Here is a 22,689-nt window from a genome sequence, read left to right as displayed (position 1 = left end):
AATTTTGTTGAACCCAAACAGAGTTGTCTCTCTCCCCCTCACCTATGTTTTGATCCTGTTGTACAAGCAGAAGTGCCACCTCTTCCACCTCCCAGCTATATGAAATGGTAATCACGTTCTGCTTTTCGATCACCGCTAAATTCCCCCCTTCGTTTAAATTCTCTTCAAATCTGTCCTCTTGCATGTTCTCTCCCCTCAAAACTTCTTGTTTAATTGTATCTTCCGCAATTAGCAGAATCTGGTGTATCATAAGGGATTTGCCTTTTCTTTTGATTCCTGCGGATTAAGATCAGTTTTTCCACCAATTCTTCACTTTGATTCACCACTATAATCTCTTGCACAGTGTTTTGTTCTATGTCTTGCATGACTGGAAGAGAGATGTGGGATTCCATGTCTTCAAGAAGTCTATCCCTATTGAGTATGGGATGAGTTGAATTTGTTATTTTGTTAAAAATAACAAAGCTTGCCTAATCAGGCCCATTTTCCACTTCAATTAAATACCCTTTCATGGCCTCTCTAGGCCCAATTTAGAGCTCTTCATTAAAGAAGGCATGCGAGGTTAGGAGGATCAGTGATAGGTTGATGTTGATTAAGCTAGCCATTGGAGGATGTACTTTGAGTGTTATTAGTGCTTACGCACCTCAAGTGGGATTGGGAGAGGAGGCCAAAAAGCTCTTTTATGAGGATTTGGATGAGGTAGTTAGAGGTATACCGATAACCGAGAAAATTGTCATTGGTGGAGATTTTAATGGCCATATCGGGGCAACTTCTAATGGCTTTGATGATGTTCATGGAGGCTTTGGTTTTGGGGAGAGAAATGGGGGTGGAACTGCGCTTCTGGATTTTGCTAAGGCTTTTGAGTTGGTGATTGCTAACTCATGCTTTCCGAAGAAGGAGAACCATATGGTTACCTTTCGTAGCTCGGTAGCTAAGACCCAGATAGACTACCTACTCCTTAGGAAGGGTGATAGAGGCCTCGTTAAGGACTGCAAGGTTATCCCAAGTGAAAATGTTACTACCCAACACAAGTTGTTGGTGATGGACCTGGAAATTAAGAGGGATAAGAGGAAGAAGATTGTATCTGATCGACCGAGGATTAAATGGGGTGGCTTGACCCCTGACCTTTCTCGGGAGATGGGTGAGAAGTTGAGTGGGATGGGGGCTTGGAGTGGTAGCGGGGATGCGGACACCATGTGGAATAAAGCAGCTAGTTGCATTAGGGAAGTTGCTTCAAAGGTGTTAGGGGTATCAAGGGGTAAATTTGGAGGTCGTAAAGGAGATTGGTGGTGGAATGGGGAAGTCCAAGGCAAAGTGGAAGCAAAGAAGGCTGCATACACAAAGTTGGTGGAGTGCATAGACGAGGAAGAGAAGCGGTCGCTTAAGAAAGTCTATAAGACAGCGAAGACAGAAGCTAAGTTAGCAGTTACGAAGGCTAAGACGGCAGCTTTCGAGCGCTTGTATGTCGAGCTGGGGGACAAAGGTGGGGATAAGAAATTGTATAGGCTCGCAAAAGCAAGAGAGAGGAAGGCGGGCGACTTGGACCAAGTAAAGTGTATCAAGGATTAGGAAGGCAAAGTATTGGTGGATGAGACCTCCATTAAGCAGAGATGGCGAAGATACTTTCACAAACTTCTAAATGAAAAAGGGGGCGGAGACATTGTGTTGGGTGATTTGGCACACTCGGAAAGACTTCAGGACTTTGGGTACTGCAGGTGTTTTAGGAGCGAGGAGGTTATACGTGCTATTAGTAGGATGAGTAGGGGAAGAGCGACCGGACCCGATGAGATTTCGGTGGATTTTTGGAAGAGCACGGACAAGGCAGGTATAGAGTGGTTGACTGGGTTGTTTAATGTTATTTTTAAGACAACAAAGATGCCTAATGAATGAAGGTGGAGTACAATGGTTCCGTTGTATAAAAACAAGGGTGATATCCAGAACTGTAACAACTACAGGGGTATCAAATTGCTAAGCCATACTATGAAGATTTGGGAGAGAGTGGTGGAGATGAGGGTGAGAAGAGGGGTGTCCATTTCTGAGAATCAGTTTGGATTCATGCCGGGACGGTCGACGACCGAAGCCATTCATCTTATGCGAAGACTGGTAGAAAAATATAGAGAAAGGAAGAGAGACCTACATATGGTGTTCATTGACCTTGAAAAGGCCTATGACAAAGTACCGAGGAATGTCCTCTGGAGGTGCTTGGAGGCTAAAGGTGTCCCGATGATTTATATTAGGGCGATAAAGGACATGTACGGTGGAGCCAAGACTCGGGTTAGAACGATTGGAGGTGACTCAGAACATTTCCCAGTTGAGATGGGGTTGCACCAAGGATCAGTCCTTAGCCCTTTTCTATTTGCTTTGGTGATGGATGAGTTGACGCGGTCTATTCAAGAGGAGGTCCCATGGTGTATGTTATTTGCAGATGACATAGTACTGATTGATGAGACGCGGGACAGAGTTAATGCGAGGTTGGAGGTGTGGAGACAAACGTTTGAGTCCAAAGGGTTTAAGTTGAGTAGGACCAAAACAGAATATTTGGGGTGCAAATTCAGTGATGCGTTGGATGAGGCAGATGTAGAAGTGAGACTTGCCACACAGATCATTCCTAAGAAAGAAAGTTTCAAGTATCTTGGGTCTGTAATACAAGGAAGTGGCGACATCGATGATGATGTCACACATCGCATTGGGGTTGCTTGGATGAAATGGAGGCTTGCCTCTGGAGTCTTGTGTGATAAGAAAATTCCACCTAGACTTAAAAGGTAAGTTCTACAGAGTGGTAGTTAGACCGGCCTTGTTGTATGGAGCGGAGTGTTGGCCAGTCAAGAACTCACATGTTCAGAAAATGCAGGTTGCGGAGATGAGGATGTTGAGATAGATGTGTGGGCATACTAGGAGTGATAAGATTAGGAATGAAGTTATCCGGGAGAAAGTGGGAGTGGCCTCTGTGGTGGACAAGTTGAGGGAAGCGAGACTGAGATGGTTTGGTCATGTGAAGAGACGGGGCGCAGACGCCCCAGTGAGGAGGTGTGAGGGGCTGGATGTAGAGGGTACGCGGAGGGGTAGAGGTAGGCCTAAGAAGTATTGGGGAGAGGTGATTAGACAGGACTTGGCTCAGCTTCACATTACCGAAGACATGACTCGAGATAGGAAGGAGTGGAGGTCTCGTATTAAGGTTGAAGGTTAGTAGGGCTAGCGTGTTGTCTCTCCTTGCAAGGGTAGGGGTTGTTAGCGTGTGTAGAAGTCCTAGTCTTGCAATTGCAGTTCTTGTCTGTGATATCGATAGCCTTTTGTTGTTTATTGCGTTTCACTTCTCTCATTGTTTATTGATGTTATTGTCTTCCTTTGTTGATTGTATATTATCTTTCGTATTGGATGGTATGTATATACACTATCTTCCTCGCCTTTTACTTGGATTTGATGTACCTGAGCTGAGGGTCTTTCGGAAACAGCCTCTCTACCTCGCACGAGGTAGTGGCAAGGTCTGCGTACACTCTACCCTCCCCAGACCCCACCTAGTGGGATTTCACTGGGTATGTTGTTGTATAGAATCACAAAGATTGACATTACTTTGTTTTACCCTCTGGTCCAAAGTTTGACCTGGATTTTTTTTTCAGTGGAATGTCTTCTACGTGGTACAACATGCCTTTTCCGGCAACATTTCACCTCACTTTGCTTTCGGTCCATATAGGGAAGTGGTGTCTGATTCCTTCTCGTGCTATTGACACCCCTTGTGGTATGTTTCTGCCGTGTCTTAGACAAGGAGACCCTTTGTCCCCTTTCCTATTTATCATTGCTATGGAAGGGTTGGACAGTTTGATGAGTAGAGCTTCTCTAAACATATGGATTAGGGGTTTCAGATGCAAAAACAGGGTTAATGAGGTGATGGATATGACTCATTTATTGTATGCTGATGACACAATAATTTTTTGTGAAGCAGAGCAGGAACAACTCTGTCACATCAGAATTATCCTAGTAATTTTTTAGGCATGCTCTGGACTAAAAGGTAAACTGGAGAAAAAGTAGCATTTTTCCTATTAAAAAGGTCCAACAGATTCAAGCTTTGGCTAATATATTGAAGTGCAAGATAGAGAAGGTGCCTACCGTTTATCTAGGTTTGCCATTGGGTGCTAAACATAAAGCAGTTAGCATCTGGGATGGTCTAAAGAAATCAGAGAGACTGCACTTTGGAAATCCCAATATCTATCCTTGTGCGGGGGGGGGGGGGGGGGGGTCACTTTGATCAATTTTATTTGAGACTCTTGCCATCATATGTGATGTCACTTTTTCTCATTCCCGGTAAGGTAGTCAAAGCTATAGACTCATTGAGGAGAAATTTCCTTTGGCAAGGTAACAAGATTGAGAAAAGCTTCAACTTAGCAAAATGGATGGCAGTTCAACAGAGCAAAAGATATGGGGATTTGGGAGTAAGAAACCTAAAGATACACAACAACAGCTTACTTACCAAATGGTTGTGGAGATACAATTTGGAAGATCAAGCTCTATGGAAGGAACTCATTCAACACAAGTATGGTCAGGAAGGTCAATGGTGTTCAGAGGAAGTGACAAAAATATATGGTGTGGGAGTATGGAGGACTATAAGAAACCTATGGCGGGCTTTCAAAGACAATGTAAGGATAAAGGTTGGCTGAGGGAACAAGGCTTTATTTTGGAAGGAAGACTGGACTGGTCAAGGGTCCTTGGAAAATTTATTCCCTGGGCAGTTTTCCATTTGCCTGAATCCTGATAGCAAAATACAAGAGGTTTGGTCTCCACAATGATGGAATTTGCTTTTTAGGAGATTTCTTAATGACTAGAAATAGAGTGGTATCAAATATGCTAGCTTTGATTGGAGATTTTCCTGGCACAAGGCATCATACTGATGGTTAATTCTCTGTGACCAGAATGTATAAAAGGGATCTAGCCACAATTGCAGGGAAGAAATCAGGGCCATGGAGTATTATATGGAAGAGTGTAGCCCCTACTAAGGTGAAGTGTTTCACTTGGTTGGTAACCAGGAGAGCTTGCTTGACACATAATAAACTTCAAAAGAGGGGAAGAATTATTGCCTCAAGATGTTATCTTTGTAAAGAGTCTCTAGAAACCAAGAACCACATGTTCCTCCACTGCAAAGTAACAACACAAGTATGGGCTCTGTTCACCAATTTAGCTAGCCTAAATTGGATTATGCCAGAACATACAGCAGACCTACTAAGTTGTTGGGTCAGAAAGGGAGGTAGTAAGAGCTAGAGAGGTGGTGGAGAACAGTACCTGCTTGTATCCTGTGGACCATTTGGAAAGAGAGAAATCAGAGAATTTTTGTAGGGAAAGAATGCACTATAGAGAAGATTAAATGGAAAGTAATTACCACTTTAGGTTTTTGGAGTAAAGAAATGAACATAGAAGAAGAAATTCAACTAGTGGATTTCATAGGAGCTTTGTAAGTAGTCCTGTTTTCTTTTTGTTGTTGTTGTTTCTATGTAACTAACACTTTTGGAGGTGGCCAGCATACCCCTTAATGCTGAGGAATACAAAGTTACCAGTTTAAAAAAAAAAAAAAAAACTTGCCCATTTCATGTTGTTCATCAACTCTGTCTCCTCTTCAGTAGCTATCCAACTACCACGAAGTTGTCCAATTTCCTCAAAAAAATTGGTGCATCCAAAGGTGTAGAGGAACACCCAGGACTTTCATCCAAGTTTCTTTGTGTTAGAATAGGAATAGGTTTGTACAATCCTATTAGAAAAGGAATATGTTTATACAATCCTATTAGAATAGGAATAGGAATAGAAATAGAAATAGGAATATTAAATAGTATCCTACTTGGTAAAGGATTGTATTCTAGGGTCTATAAATAGGGTTTCAATGTAATAATGCACACAACAACAATTCAATAATATTTTTCTCCTATATTTCTCACATGGTATCAGAGCCTCTACAATCTTGGCAAACAATCAAAGAGCTTCCGCTGCCGGCGGGTGGCTATTATCCATATATGTCGCCCGTCTGGCCAACGATTATGTTAACAAAAGTTGGGTCACCGTGTATCTTTCCGGTGACTATTTTCTCATATCTAATTTGTGTAGCACCATGCCATCATTCCGGTGACTACTTTCTTATATCTAATTTGTGTAGTACCATGTTATCATTCCGGCGACTACTTTTTCATATTTAATTTGTGTAGCACCATGCTATCATTCTGATGACTACTTTTTCATATTTAATGTGTAGCACCACGCCATCCTTCTGGTGACTACCTTTTTTTTGCATATCTTATTTGTGTAGCACCGTGCATCTCTCCGGACTACTTTTCATATTTAATTTGTGTAGTACCGTGGATTTTTCTGAACTATTTTCTCATATCTGAGTTGCATAGCATCATTTGTCTTTTCAGTGACTCCTCAGATTTGATTTGCATAGCTCCATTTGTCTTTCCGGTGACTCCTCAAATCTGATTTGCATAGGGTTGTGCCATCATTCCAACCCTACCCGTATAATTTTTCTTTTTCAGCAGGGTCGTGCCATCATTCCAACCCTACCCATATTATTTCTCTTTTTCAATGGGGTCGTTCCATCAATTCAAACTATCCTATATAATTTCTATTTTCTAGTTGGGTCGTGACATCATTCCGACCCTACCCATATAATTTTATTTCTTAGATTGTGACCATTTTTAGCCATCAAATCTCCAACCTACCAAGGCTTTACATAAACATACCTGTTATAAAGATTTCATAGCCCAATCACCAATATCAAGCTCTATCATTGCTACCGATACCAAATTAGAAGATATGATACATATCCTAGCCTTTTGAAGGCGAGACCTATTCCATGTATCCTCATCAACATATATATAGCCCCCAACTAGATCTCCAATTATTCGATAGGTATTTATAGCTCGTGCATGTAGTGGAATACCAAAAGCCTTGGCCCAACGCGGTTTTGGACCCTAATTCATCCACTCTGAGCCAACTATTGATGACCACCATTCTAGTGACAATTTCCTTCCATTTCACAACCACGCATCTGCTTTGATTATAGTAAATTCTTGCCTCAATTGGAAGTCAAAAAGGAAAGCATTGTATTTCAAGGTTCTTATTATGGGACAACACTAATTTGTCATCTATTAAGGAACCATCTTGTATCGCGTCAGTGTTGCACCGATATTGATGGAGCATGCAAGTTCACCCTCTTAATCCTTACATAATGACAATCATTAAAGTTCTGGAGAACATTATAAGTGTGAACTTACATATTCCATCCTCATCTTTTGCAAGATTCTCTTTTACCTGAGATGTTTGTTCCAGAGCATCACATACCCATTGCAAATTTTCTTGAAATATCCTAATGCACTCTATTAATGGGAACCATTTATTACCGACATCATTGATCTCTAATAACTCAAAAATTTTGACCAAAAACAAAGAAAGTTTATTGACCATCATTAAAAATAAATGCTAGCCAAGGAAGGACTACAAGAAAAGTAGTTTTTAGAAAGTAGACTAGGCCCATTTCCCGAGTCCCCCCCCCCCTTCTCTCTCTTTGCTTGTTTTTTTTTTTTTTATGGCAAGGGAAACCCGCAGCCGCTACCCTTTGGGTGCGCACAGGATAAAACCCCCGCTCCTATGCAATAGCTCGCAAACCACATAGGAGAGGTAACCCGCACTAGGCAAGTCTGGTGCGACGAGCTCGACCCAGAAGGCAAACCCCTTGCTTTCGCTGGCAAGGGGTTTCGAACTTGAGACCTCCAACATGGAAGTCCCAAGCTCAAACCACTGGGCCACCCCGAAGGTATCTCTCTTTGCTTGTTTTAAATCCCCCCTCCCCCCTTTTTTTAATTGTTAAATTTCCCCCTTTTGGTGCAATTACAATTCAAAAAGTATGTTTTAATACTTGGTGCTTACAAGTAATTAAATTCAACTAATCCAAACAAGCTCACATACCCATAGAGGATGGAGTGGCCAAGATGTTGGTAAGGAGATAGAGCAATTTTCAGGTGGGTAGAGTTTAAGTTTGTGAAATTGGGTTTAGAGTTTAAATGGATAGTGAGAGGTTTTCGTTTGAGAAACTCTAAAGAGATACTGAAGATAAGAGGCACCAATAATTGGAAATGAAAATCGTAAATGGTGGAGTGGGTTTTGAAGAAGGGACAGGCTTAAGTGAAATGCCCTTATCTCCTAGATTTAATAAAATTCCAAAAAATGGAAAGATGAACATGTTTGGCCTTGGAACCCAACTGTAAATAACATTACCATGACATTCAAAGGAAAGCAAAAGAAGTAAGAGAATATCACATATCCATCATAATGAGAAGTGATTAACATCCCCCTAACAAATCCAAGTTTTGTTTCAACCATTCAAATCAAGTGTCTTACATTATACCTTTCCTTAAGTTTGGACAATTCATGACCCGAAAGAAAAGAAAAGATTATCATTCCAGAGAAAGTTGTAAAATGATATGTCAGAGAAATGATCATTAAAAGATAAGATGAAGGGGATCGTAGCATGGGAAATAAGAAAAATGAAGGAGGGAAAGAAAAAGTGGGCGTTAGAGATCTTTCTTCTATTTCATTTTTTGATGTTCTAAATTCTAGTAGAGACAGAGACATTTGGTCAACTTCTTTCTTCTACTCTTCCAATAATTATGTCATAAGACAATTATGGAAACAAAAAAAATTGCTTAAAATGTGAACCTCTAAGAACGTGATGCCCAATCTAAGCTAGGGACCAATTCAAATATTGATTACACCATCTTAGGCAAAAGGTGCTAACCTTCTTTCCATGCCTCTTCTTTTTAACTCCACCATTTCTTTGAATTTGAAAGTGATTAATTAGTGAGTTTTCATACCAAGGCAAAATCCAATAATGTGTAGCATCTACTGATTTCACCATATCCCCTTTCTTTTTGCGCTGAGACAGTCTCATTAAAATGTTAATCATTTTCATTTATGCTGGAACCATTAAATAGTTCCACGCCAAATGTGTGTGATTTGTTCCTTTTACAAGTAACAAGCCCTCTAAACAAGTCATTTTATGTGAATCACATCTAATAAGGAGTCGAAATAAACTTTCAAAACAAGCACAAAGGATACAGTATTTCACCTTCCTATAAAAACCTTCTATAAAGGACACCAATATCAAATTCCCCAAGAAACAGTTCCACTGACAAATAACTTTATGACATTAGCAACCATCGCTAAAGAAAACGGAAGAATTCAATCATATACCACAATACAAAACTCATTAAAGTTGGCAATTCATCATAGTTTGACAAAATTTAAACAAATGCACCAGCTATGCAAGCTCACAAGCTAAGCTCGAGCTTCAGAATCAACCCAAAGGAACATCTTTTACCAAACAAAATTAACCAGCTAGAGCTTAATGAAAGGTGTAAAGCAAGAAATTTAATTTTTTTTTAAAGTAATAATAATAAGTTCAACTACGAGAGTAAACTGAACTAACCTGCATCGAGTTGTTGGTGCTAGAAGACTTCTCTTGAGCACCCATTGAAGCTTTTTAGATATTGAAGAAACCCCAATTTCACCAGGTGTTTTGATGATAGATTGAATTAGGGTTTTGAGTAAAAAAAAAGAAAGTATTGCGAAGAACCTAATTCAGTTATGAATTTGGATCAGTTAAAACCTACCCACTACTGATATCATATCAGTGAATCTTCGAAACTCGTTTTCTTGTCGATCTTCACAACTTGTATCATATCATCTCTCCATCTACAGTGTTCATACCCAGCTTTTGGAAATACTACAAGAGAAGTGCTTCGTTTGATTTTGTTGATGCCATTAATGCCCTTTGTTTCTAGTGAAAATAGCGGACACTGCCACTAACGGGGAATTATTTCGCTTTAAGGAGGGAAATTTACGCGCTTTCTTCCTTACTCCTGCTATCCGAATTCGAGTCAGACAAAAAATCAACAGAAAATTGTATAAAATAGCAAATTATTAATTTACATTAAATGTTATAATTATAGTTTATTTTAATTGTAATTCGCAGCAAACATCCCTTTTTTTGTCATCTGATTCGATATATAATTAGTCATTTTTATACATTTCGGTATAAAATATATAAAATGTGTTTGTGTTTGTATTGAGCGAGAGAAAAGTGTATATACAGATACAAATACATATATTTCTATCTTATACACTTATAATTATACAAATGCATATATTATTATACAAATTACAATATATAAATGAATTTATACAAAACTGAAAAATTTGTATAAAATTGGATGTTTATAGCGAATTATACAAATCAAAAGCTTCATAGCAAACATAAAATTTGTTATAGAGCGCAATTATGCAAACTATAACTATAACATGCAAATATGATTTTTATGTTTGATATATGTGAAAGTTGCTCAAAAATCAACTAGAGCAAACAAAGTTGGTTTTGAATCTACTTTACAACCATAAAAACATATTTAGTGAAATTTTACAAGTGATATTTAAGAAAGGTAGTTTTTTTTTTTTATATAATCGAGAAATCCGTCTGTGACCCACCCTTTGGACCAATCACAGCCTTCTAAACTCGGTTGATAATGGGTCAGCCCTTCTACCCTTCTCTACTTAAATATCGGGCATCGCTTTGCATGGTATAAGACTTGAACCTGCGACCTAAGCCACAAATCATCCACCTTTTGCCACTCGAGCTATGCCTTGGGGGCTATTTAAGAAAGGTAGATTGTACCCAAATTTTATTATTATTTACGACTCAAACTATCCCTAAATGTGATATGGCGAATAGAACCCTGAAAGACCCTAAACAAGTCACTTGAGATAAGCATTACAGTATGATATACAACATAAGAGAGTAAAACAAGAGAACAAGATATAAGTCTCAAAATCTTTAATAACATGGAAAATACCAAAATCAAAGTATATGATTGAATAAGCGGAACATAACACGAAAGCCTCTACTAATCATAGGTGTGGTTAGGACAAAACTCTCAGCTCATGAATAGCATATCTGAAAACTGAAATGACTGAGAGCAATAAAAGACTAATAATGGTCATGCCCTCGAACCATGAGAACTCACCAATCCACAAGAAAATGCTGAGCAATCCAACTAGCCAAGAGCAGATGGAGGAACGTCGGATCCTATATTATGAAACAATATAGGCACAAGAGATATATGCGTCAGTACTTTGAATGTACTGAATATGGGAATATGCATGATAACATAAACGTGATAACATGACAAGTTAAACATGATAATGCATAACCAAGTAAAATATATCAAAAGCATGATAAGCTAAAGTCATAAATCATGGAAACGAGGTCAATGCAATATAGAAGAATCATAACATATGTATAAAACATAAGATAAATAAGAAAATCATATCTTTTGTGGGATGTTTACCTTTAATTGGCATAGACCATATGAGTTATAACATGAAATTCGGTGTTTTACTCCCACACTGAAAAGAGATTGTCCTACTTGTCAAGGTAGGACCATGTTCTAAAGCTTAGGTGGATCCACTAGCTAGTTTGTCAAATTGGGACATCCTACGAGGGCATGTAGTTCAATAACTATGGAAATCACACAAATTCACTCGGTGTTAAGTAAACTCCCAATGAAAATCATTAAGTCAAAATATCATATTCCTATCTCTTTAGTCTTTGAAATGGTGAGAATCTAGTAACACCAACTTAATCATAAAGACTAAAAAAAATCATAAGAATAGCTCATTTCAAATACCATGATTTTATAACATAATCGATGTTTAAAAGACACTTAATCGGAAGCATCTAAATCATGATAATTTTTTCATAGTAAAAACACACTTTAATCAAAAGTGAATAAGTCATGAAAATCTTTCGTACTGAGAATACTTCAATCGGAAGCAATCTAGAATCATATTCACTACAATACATTTATGCATGCATAGTTTCAAAGCTCAATTCATGGTCAAAATAGGCATATAGCATGAGTTTATGTGAAAAACATTGAAAATGTGTAATTTCAATCAAATCATGTAAAACAAGATCAAACATAATCAATTGAAACATAATTAATCGAACCCATGAAGAATCATATAAACCCTAGAAATTGGGTGAAATCTTAAAGGAGAATTGAGGATTTCTTGGGCTAGATGGAAAGGAATCCATTGATGAATTTTCCGCATACCTTGGGTAATTAAAACTTTAGAATCGCAAGAGGAAATTTGAAGCTTGAAGAACCTAAGAAATTTCCTTGAGAGCCTTGGAGAGAATTTGGAGAAGATGAACTTGAGAGAACTTTAGGGTTTTGAGTGAATGAGAGGGAATGCGCAAATTTTGAAGAGTAAAATCAATCATAAAACGTAGTTATAAAGCCAAAATGACATAGTTTAGAAGTTAAAAGGATAGAAAAAGACTCAATAACCCTGACATAAAAACTATCGAAGGGACTCTACTACTGACCTACAGTCCGTACAAACTTCTACGGACTATCTAGGTCGTCCGTGGAACAAAGTACAGGAGACCAATATTTCAACCAAAAGCCATAAAACCCTTCCTACAGGTCGTAGAACTTTCTACAGCCCCTAGGTCCCTCACATAGAACTTCTGGCCCAAAAACCCTTTAAGTCCAAACCACTTTTCACGAACCTTGGGATACGGACCGAAGGACCTTGTACGGTCAGAAGTTCCAATCGTAGTCTTAAAGTAACCCAAAATCACTAACTCTGGATCTCCATCTATGGGCACTTCCTATGACCCCTAACACTACAAAAAAATAGCGTTTAGCGACAATCACATTTTTATCGTTGAATAACGATGGATTAGCGACAAAACAATGTGTATGTTGCTAAATAAATAAAAATAATATAAGCATCCACACTAATGAAAAATTTGCGACGAAAATAAATTTTTGTTGCTTTATTTGGGAGCTAAAAATTGCGCCTTTATTTTGTCAACGAAAACAGCGACGTAGGCAAGAGGGAGTTTTTTGTCAAAATTTAGCGACGGATGTAAGGACAATAAATTAGTCGCTAAACTAAAAAAATATATTGAAATTCTTAGCAATAAAATAAATCTTCCTTAGCTATTTATTCTTTAATAACAAATTTATATATAGCGACAGATACATATATTTCATAGCTAAAGTCGTTGCCACCAGCAATTAAATATTTGGGATATATCTATTGTCTTATTTTTCTTTCTACCAGAATCCTCTTCCAAAACCCTCTCTTCTGGAACAAGAGATCAACCTAACCCTTTCTTCAACAAGGAGTTAGATCTAATTCATCGTTGTGAGAGACCTTCGGCTAACCCATCAATACTTTTCCATTTTTTCACTCTTCTCGTTAAGACCATTGTACTATGTTAGAGACTTGAGACTTGGAGACCATCAGTACTGTTATAACACACGGTACCTAAATCGTTAATCCATCTTCAACAAAGAGAAATAGTTGCTTTATTCTAAGATTTTTAGGAATGTGAATCTATTTTTTAAGGTATGTGCCTGAAAAGTTGCTTTCTTCTAGGGTTTTTTCATATGCTTTGATTTTTATGTAAAATTTAGTTGGTTATAACTTTCATTCACCTGGGAATCTGCTAGGTATTTAGTTTAATACATCAGGAGATTTTGGTAGTTTTTTTTATGAAGTTAGGGGAATTCTGCTTGTTGAATTGTGTGATATTGTGATACTCTTTTAATCTAATAGTAATGCTTGTGACCTCATTTATGTTCGTGTCTTTTTAGTTGAGTTTGTAATAGTGCCTGAAGGGTTCTACCAGAGTTACTAGACGTTCTTTTGTTCTATTGAATTTTATTCACCTTTTATAGAATGCAAATTCAGTCACTAGCTTATGCTATGCATATTAAAAACAGAAAAGTAGTAATACTTGTAGCACAATATGAAAAAAGGAAATCTTATATTTGATTGAGATTAATCTTATTTTTCTGGTTTACCGTGGTAATTGAAAGTTTGTTAATTGTACTTTCATCTGGATTTGATAGTATGTACGTTCTAATTTATTGTACTATTGTTTGAGAGAGTTTGATTTCAACATAGTTTGTCATTTCCTCTTTTTAATCCTGTTTTGACCTATGATAGGAAGTTGTAGTGCTATCTCCTTCAATTTTACTTGCCTATCTTGTTGTTGCTATTGAAATCTTCTATAGTTCCTTTCAGTCCACAAGTGGTACACAGTTGCAATAAATAAAAAGTCTAATATCCTAGTGTTTGGTCTACTAAGTGTGATAAGAGATTCTAGACAATGCCCCTCTTTCTCTCAAGACCCAATTTGTTTAGTTATACACGATCAGTCAAGTAGGGACTGTCAAATATACCTAGAGTAATCACATTAAAAAAAAAAATTGAGCATGTGTTTCCTTAGCAGTGTTCAAGCACAATACACACTGTAGATCAACGTGAATGCCCCATTTAGTGATTTATCGATTGTGAATAGTTTGCGATACAGCGCCAACCATGGAATGAATTGATGTCTAGGGAGAATTTATCCAATGTAATTTCCTAAGAGAGGTCTAGGGAGGGTAGGATGTACAAAGACCATACCTACTTTGTCATAAAGAAGGTGTCTTTGATAGACTCTCAACTAAAAAATGTATTTATCAAGTTTATCGTGTAGAAAGATTTCATCTTTTTCATAGGCTTCAAGATATGTTCATTCAATTTATCTCTTAAGAAAACTTGATTTTAGTGGGCCTTTTTTATTTGACTTTTATATGCATCAATAGTTTGTCCTGATTTATCATAATTAAGTGTATCACTTACTACAACTTAATCTTGGTGAATATTTTCTTAAATGTTATTCAAATGAACCTTTCATGCATGTAAATTAATCTTGCTGATATAGATTCAAATAAATCTTATATTTACAAGTTCTTTCATGCTATGATAATTCATATTATCTTGAGATGCCATATTGTTTGCTTGTTTAGTGTTTAATTTCTTATCTTTCTCATATGTTTGATTTAATGCTCATTTAGGTGTAACTGACAATCCTGCTTTTCTTCTAGGTTTGCATTACTTCCCTCTTTTGTTTGGTTAAATTATAAAGAGTGTTTGTGCAGTATGATCTGATGCATTTGTATGGTCTATGCTAGATTAAGGAGGCAGGGAGAGAAAAGTGAAAAAAGTGTTTGTGCAGTATGATCTGATACATCACCTCGTTTCTTTTCTCTTCTGGAATGGTCACCATGTTCTTGATTCAAATATTTTCCTAACATCCCAACTAGCATGCTTAGAAGTAATATTTTGTGCAACAAATATTTCTATAGCTAGTCAAATAAGATAACTTTAAGAAATGGGAACATATGTAGATAGCAAGTATAGTTTCTATCAGAGTAAGTTGACTTACAATAATTTATCCTTCATTAATATATAATAACTTTTACATATTAGATCATTTAAAAGATAACTATAAATAATCTTACGTCATAAGTGTGAGTAGTAACCTGAAAAGTTGATAACTATAGGAATAGGTATATTTTATTTTGCTTTCTATTTCCATTGATAATCATACTGATTCGTATCAATCTGATTTAACTATGATTAGTAGTCCCCTGTTATATTTAATTTTGCTTTCGATTTGTAGTGGTAAAAATATTGATCAGCACTAATGTGATAGCATAGTATCAGTAGCCCCCCCCCCCCCTCTATACCTTCATCCTTTATGTCTCCTTTTCACATATTAATTACTACTCTCACAATATATAAAATTATTATTTTATTTTCTTAGAAATAAACATTACTTTACTACTATTATGTGTAGGACTAAAGTTTAAACTTCTTAATAGCTAAAGGAGAAGAAAAGTATCCTTGAAGTCCCCAACTGAACCACGCAACAAGCTAAACAAAAGTGTCTGGAGGAGAAGATAGAGAAGAAAATGAAAAAGGAAAAGAAAAAACTTCTTAATAGCTAGAGGAGAAGAAAAGTATTCTTGAAGTCCCCAACTGAACCACGCAGCAAGCTAAACAAAAGTGTTTGGAGGAGAAGATAGAGAAGAAAATGAAAAAGGAAAAGAAATTTAAGGTACAAAAGTACTTGTGTCTTGTATTTCTTGTCAGGTAATTAATACTTGAGCTAACTTATTATAGCAATATTTAAGTTGTTCACAATAATGTGCAGCCATATGTATTCATTTCCAAAATTGATATTAGTTAGCTAGATGTGTAATCATATTTATAAGCAACTTACTAATCTGATTATTCATGATGTCCATGCTTGAGGCGGCAAAGACTATGCTAAAATAGCTAGTTGGTTACAAAATATAATTATTTTCATCCTACTTATAAGAACAAGAAGATACATTGAATTTATTTGTGTTCTCTGAAGTAGTTATCTGTGTTGCTTAGAGATTAGGAAAGAATGAGTATTTTGCTGAAATATTGAGGTTCATTGTCTGGTACTTAGTTTTTTTTTTCTTGTACTTCAATATTCTATTTGGTTGATAAAATTACCTATTTACAAAAAAATGATAAGACAAAAAGTAACAAGTTGATTGAAAGTTATAAATGACAAATTGTATGCTAGATTTTACTTGTTTAAATTTGTAAGTTATTTCTTTGGGGTTCTTGTTATAGAAAATTTAAGGTCATTAAGGTTGATGTTGTAAATATGTGGATGTCATGGGACCCACCTCTTACTGTAGCAACATCACTTCTCCAAGTAATATTTTCCCTATAAAAGGGTATGCAATATAGGATATCAAAGATAAGTGAAAACAAACTTTTACTTCTTCTTTTACAGTACTTATTCCTTCTCTCTTTTCTTCTTGCAATTAAAGTTAATCTTTTTCTTTATTTTATTACACGTTATCAACATGAGACTATAATTTTCTCCGAATAAGTTTCTATCTCAGGTATAAGACATATGCCTTATATATTTTTAATTACATGTTAGTGCTTATTTATCTATTTAATTTTTAGTTAATTAGTTTGATAATCTTTATTTAATATATCTCACTCTATTGTTATTTACGGGGTTATATTAACTCCAGTATGTATACAATTTCTTTTAGTTATTCTTATATTAAAGTAATATATAAATAAATTGTCACCATATTTTTCGTTTGAATTTTGAGTATATATTACAAAAAATAACAATACACTAAGAAATCAAGAAATTGAAGGTTGAACATATTTGTCTTTCTTTTATCTTTTAAGGATTATTGATTTGTTAAAAAGGGGAAATCATAGACAAATCAGAGAGGGGCAACTATACTTGAAAAATATCATTCTTTCTGTTGCTGGCTCATTCTCAACATTCCTACTAAAATAGGAAAATTCATTTAAATGAGAAATTATAATTAAAATAATGTCCAAAAGTCTAGTCATGAATATGACACTACATAAACTTTTACTTATAAATTATTATAACTAATGTTATGTACTTGCAATAGAATTATTATTTAACGTATTTTCTTATTGCAAATTTTATTTTTGAAAGGCAATAGATTTAAAATAGATAAAATATTATCATATAATTAAAGGAAAACTAAATAGCTACATACAAATAATTAATTCCTGACAATTTCTCATCAAAATTTAAGTATTATGTATTATTATTATTATTATGGTTACATTAACTAATAACCAACTTATTTTTATATGAACATATGTTAAGGATCTATATATATATATATTTATTTGCTTTAGAATTTTAGTCTTAGTTAACTTTGTTATTTCTAATTCATCTTCTTTTTTTTTAGTTTTCACCATGTCAAATCTATCAAAGCTTGAGTTTGTGGCACTTAACATTACTGGAAAAAATTATTTATCCTAGATCCTTGATACTGAAATTCACCTTGACGCCAAAGGTCTTGGTGATACTATTAAACAAGAAAATAAAGCATCAAGTCAAGATAAAGCGAAGGCCATGATTTTTCTTCGACATCATCTTCATGAGGGATTAAAAACTGAATATTTAACTGTGAAAGACCCTCTTGAATTATGGATTAATTTGAAGGATCGGTATCACCACCTAAAACTTACAGTGTTACCAAAAGCTTAATATGAGTGGATACACCTTCGATTTCAAGATTTTAAAACTGTAACTGAGTATAATTATGCTATTCATAAAGTAAGTTCCATATTAAAATTATGTGGAGATACTATCACTGATGATGACTTACTTGAGAAAACTTTTTTCACTTTTCACGCTTCAAATGAGTTGTTATAGCAACAATACTGTGAAAAAGGGTTTAAGAAATATTATGAATTAATTACATGCCTACTTGTGGATAAGCAAAATAATATTTTGTTGATGAAAATCATAATGCCCGTCCCACTGGGTCTGCTCCATTCCCTGAAGCGAATGTTGTAGCAATACATAATCAATCTGAATCCAGAGAAAATAATTCTCGTGGACATGATTGTGGTCATGGACAAGGACGTGGATGTGGTAGAGGACGAAATAATTATCATCATTATGGTAGAAATAAACATGAAAGTAACAAAATTTCTCAAAATAATCCTTCTCGAGGTAGAATTAATGTTTGTCACCGATGTGGTATGAAAGGTCATTGGGCACGTGAATGTCGTACGCCTGATCATTTTGTTAAACTTTATCAAGCCTCTCTCAAAAGAAAAGATAATAATGTGGAGGCACACTTGACCTTTTGGAATGATGATAACGAAGCAACTCCCTCAAATAAATATGATGATATTGAGGCAAATCTTGGTTATAAAGATGATGATTTTGAAGGCCTCCCAAATATTACTCATTTGAAAGCTGAAGACTTCTATGAGAATATTGATTGAAGAACTAATCATCGAACTGGGGATAAACTTATGAAAAAGAATAGTTGTTATTTTCTAGTATGTTTACTACTATGTCGTTCTTCTTAAATGTTTTTTCTAAGGCATTATGTCTTACTAATTTCTACATTTTTAGTGTAATTTCTTAAAGTTTCTTATGTTGTTTGTTTTTCACGTTCTTATAATATCTTTTATTTTTATGAAGAATATGGAAATTCCCCAGTCATCAGTTGGATTCAAAATCAATTATGATAATATATGTCTTATAGACAGTGCCACAACACATACTATCTTAAGAGATAAGAAATATTTCTCTTATTTAATTATGAAAGAAGCTAATAGAAGGCTCTAAAAAAGTTAACTTAATACTTATCGGAGGAACAAATTTGACAATCGATGAAACATTATATTGTAGTAAGTCTCAAAGAAACTTATAAGTTTCGAAGACATTCGTCAAAATGACTATCATATTAAGACTAGAAGTGATGAAAATAATGAATATCTTTATATTACTACAATGATGTCGGGTAAGAAGTTTGTACTTGAAAAGTTACCTACTCTTTCATCCGGCTTATACTACACAAGTATTAGCATGGTTGAAACACATGCCATAGTAAAAAAAATGTTTACTAAATCAAATGATTTTATTATTTGGCATGACCGGTTGGGCCATTTCCATTCTAATATGATGCGCAAAATAATTGAGAGTTCACATGGACACTCTTTGAAGAACCATAAAATTCTTTAATTTAAGGAATCCTCTTGTACTGCATGTTCTCAAGGCAAATTGATTACTAGACCATCAATAATCAAATTGGGAATTGAATCTCCAGTATTTCTGGAATGTATACAGGGTGATATATGTGGGCTCATTCACCCATCATGTGGACCATTTAAGTATTATATGGTTTTAATAGATGCTTCTACAAGATGGTCACATGTGTGCTTATTATCAACGCATAATGTGGCGTTTGCGAGATTACTCGCTCAGATAATAAAGTTAAGAGCACAATTTTCAGATAATAAAATTAAGAAAATTCGTCTTGATAATGCTGGTGAATTTACATCTCATACTTTTAATGATTACTGTATATCAACCGGGATAACAGTTGAGCATCTGGTTGCTCATGTTCATACTCAAAATGGTCTAACAGAATCATTGATTAAACGTCTCCAATTAATTTCTAGACCAATGTTTATGAGAACAAACTTCCCATTTCATTATGGGGTCTTGCTATTTTGCATGCAACAAGTCTTGTGCGGATCAGACCCACAAGTTATCATAAAGTCTCCCCATTACAATTGACTTTTGGTCAAGAGCCGAACATTTCCCATCTTAGAATATTTGGATGTGCGGTATTTGTTCCAATTACTCCACCACAACGTACAAAGATGGGTCCCCAAAGAACGTTGGGGATATATGTTGGGTATGAATATCCTTCTATTATAAAATATTTGGAACCTATGACTGGAGATTTATTTACGACAGAATTCGCTGATTGCCATTTTAATGAATCAGTATACCCAACATTAGGGGTAGAAAATATCAGCTAAAAAAGGAAATAGATTGGAATGCATTATCACTATTTCATTTAGATCCCCGTACAAACAAATGTGAACAAGAGGTTCAAAAGATAAACCATTTGCAATAATTGCAAATCAACTGCCAGATGCATTCACTGACCTACCAAGAGTTACTAAAACTCATATTCCTGCTGCTAATGCTCCAATTTGAGTTGACATCCCGATAGATCAATTAATTAATATAAATGAGTCTAAACCACGCTTAAAATGTGGTAGACCAATCGGTTCCAAAGATAAAAATCCTCGAAAAAAAAGGAGCTAACGATCAAGATGATCATAATATGAAAGAACCTGCTCAAGAAGAGCAGAAAGACATATTAATTGATGAAACCTTGGAAGAGGTTCAGGCGCCTAAAAATAATGAAGAAATCTCAATAAACTGTGTCTCATCAAGAAAAATATGGAACCGAAATGATATAATTATCGATAATATTTTTGCGTATAATGTTGCTATGAAAATAATGCAACAAAATGAGGATCTTGAACCAAAATCTGTCGATGAATGTAGACAGAGAAATGATTGGACAAAATGGAAAGTTGCAATTCAAGTTGAATTAGTTTCGCTTAAAAAACGCGAAGTTTTCGGACCAATAGTCCAAACACCTGAAGGTTTAAATCCAGTGGTGTACAAATGGGTCTTTATGCAAAAACGAAATGAGAAAAATGAAGTAGTGAGATATAATGCAAGACTTGTGGCACAATGATTTTTCCAAAGACCTGGTATTGATTATATGGAGACATATTCTCCCGTGGTGGATGCAATCACTTTCAGGTATCTTATAAATGTGGCAGTTCATGAAAAACTTGGCATGCATCTGATGGATGTCGTTACAGCCTATTTATATGGCTCACTAGACAACGACATATTTATGAAAATTCCCGATGGATTAAAAATGCCTGAAATATATAAGGATTTCCAGGAAAGTTTTCAATAAAACTTCAAAAATCTTTATACGGATTGAAACAATCAGGACGCATGTGGTATAATTGCCTTAGTGAATATCTATTAAAAGAAGGGTATAAAAATGACCAAATTTGTCCTTGTGTATTTATTAAAAGGTCTGGATCTGAATTTGTCATTATAGTTGTATATGTTGATGACTTGAATATCATTGGAACTCATGAAGAGCTTTCAAAGGTAGTAGAATGTTTGAAAAAGGAATTTGAAATGAAAGACCTTGGAAAAACAAAATTTTATCGGGGTCTACAAATTGAACATTTTACAAATGGAGTATTTATTCATCAATCAACATATACTAAGAATATTTTAAAGAGATTTTACATGGATAAAGCACATCCATTAAATACCCCAATGATTGTGAGATCACTTGATATTAATATAAAGATCCATTTCGACCTCATGAAAATGACTTGTTGGTTCTGAAATACCATATCTTAGTGAAATTGGTGCATTGATGTACCTTGTTAGTAATTCTCGACCAAATATATCTTTTTCTGTAAATTTATTAGCTAGATACAGTTCTTCCCCAACACGAAGACACTGGAATGGTATTAAACATATATTTAGATATCTTCAAGGGACTATTGATTTGGGACTATTTTATTCAAAGGAATCTGATTCACAATTAATTGACTATGCAGATGTAGGATATTTGTCTGACGCACATAAAGGTCGATCTCAAACAAGTTATTTATTTACATGTGGAGGTAAAGTTATATCATGGCGTTCAACAAAACAAACTATGGTTGCTACTTCTTCAAATCATGCAGAGATAATAGCCATTCATGAAGCAAGTCGAGAATGTGTGTGGTTAAGATCACTAACCCAACACATCCAGGAAACATGTGGTCTTTCTTTAAAAGGAGATGCTCCAACAACATTATATGAAGACAATGATGCATGTATAGCTCAACTAAGAGAAGGATACATCAAAGGCGATAGAACAAAACATATTTCACCAAAATTCTTCTTTACTCACGATCTTCAAAAGAAGGGAGAAATAGATGTTCAACAAGTTCGTTCCAGTGATAATTTAGCAGATATGTTCACAAAGGCATTACCAACTTCAATCTTTGAGAAGCTGAGGTACAAGATCAGAATGCGTCATCTTCGAGATATTAAGTAATGTTCATCGGGGGGAGTAAATACGTGTTGCACTCTTTTTCCCTTAACCAAGATTTTATCCCACTGGGTTTTCCTGGTAAGGTTTTAATAAGGCAACAACAATGCGTATTATAAATAATTATATATATATATTTATATTACATGAACATCCAAGGGGGAGTGTTGTAAATATGTTGATGTCATGTGACCCACCTCTTACTGTAGCAACATCACTTCTGCAAGTAATATTTTCCCTATAAAAGGGTATGCAATGTAGGATGTCAAAGATAAGTGAAAACAAACTTTTACTTCTTCTTTTA

General features: G+C 35.4%; 1 protein-coding gene across 1 annotated transcript in view; it reads right to left on the bottom strand.

Moving 5' to 3' along the window:
- Positions 1-9,756, bottom strand: part of LOC125829072 (uncharacterized) — a 56,210-nt gene extending 46,454 nt beyond the window's left edge. Inside the window, exons 1-2 of the mRNA XM_049508346.1 lie at positions 9,642-9,756; positions 9,458-9,507 (exon numbers count right to left, since the gene is read on the bottom strand). Coding sequence (XP_049364303.1) covers positions 9,458-9,507; positions 9,642-9,657 — 66 coding nt within the window. The 5' untranslated portion in view covers positions 9,658-9,756. The remainder of the gene's footprint in view (positions 1-9,457; positions 9,508-9,641) is intronic.
- Positions 9,757-22,689: the final 12,933 nt, after the last annotated feature.

Source organism: Solanum verrucosum, unplaced genomic scaffold, assembly GCF_900185275.1.
Source record: "Solanum verrucosum unplaced genomic scaffold, falcon-dt-bn FXZP01000007.1, whole genome shotgun sequence".
Lineage (NCBI taxonomy): Eukaryota > Viridiplantae > Streptophyta > Magnoliopsida > Solanales > Solanaceae > Solanum > Solanum verrucosum.
This window is presented reverse-complemented; position numbering and strand designations above follow the sequence as displayed.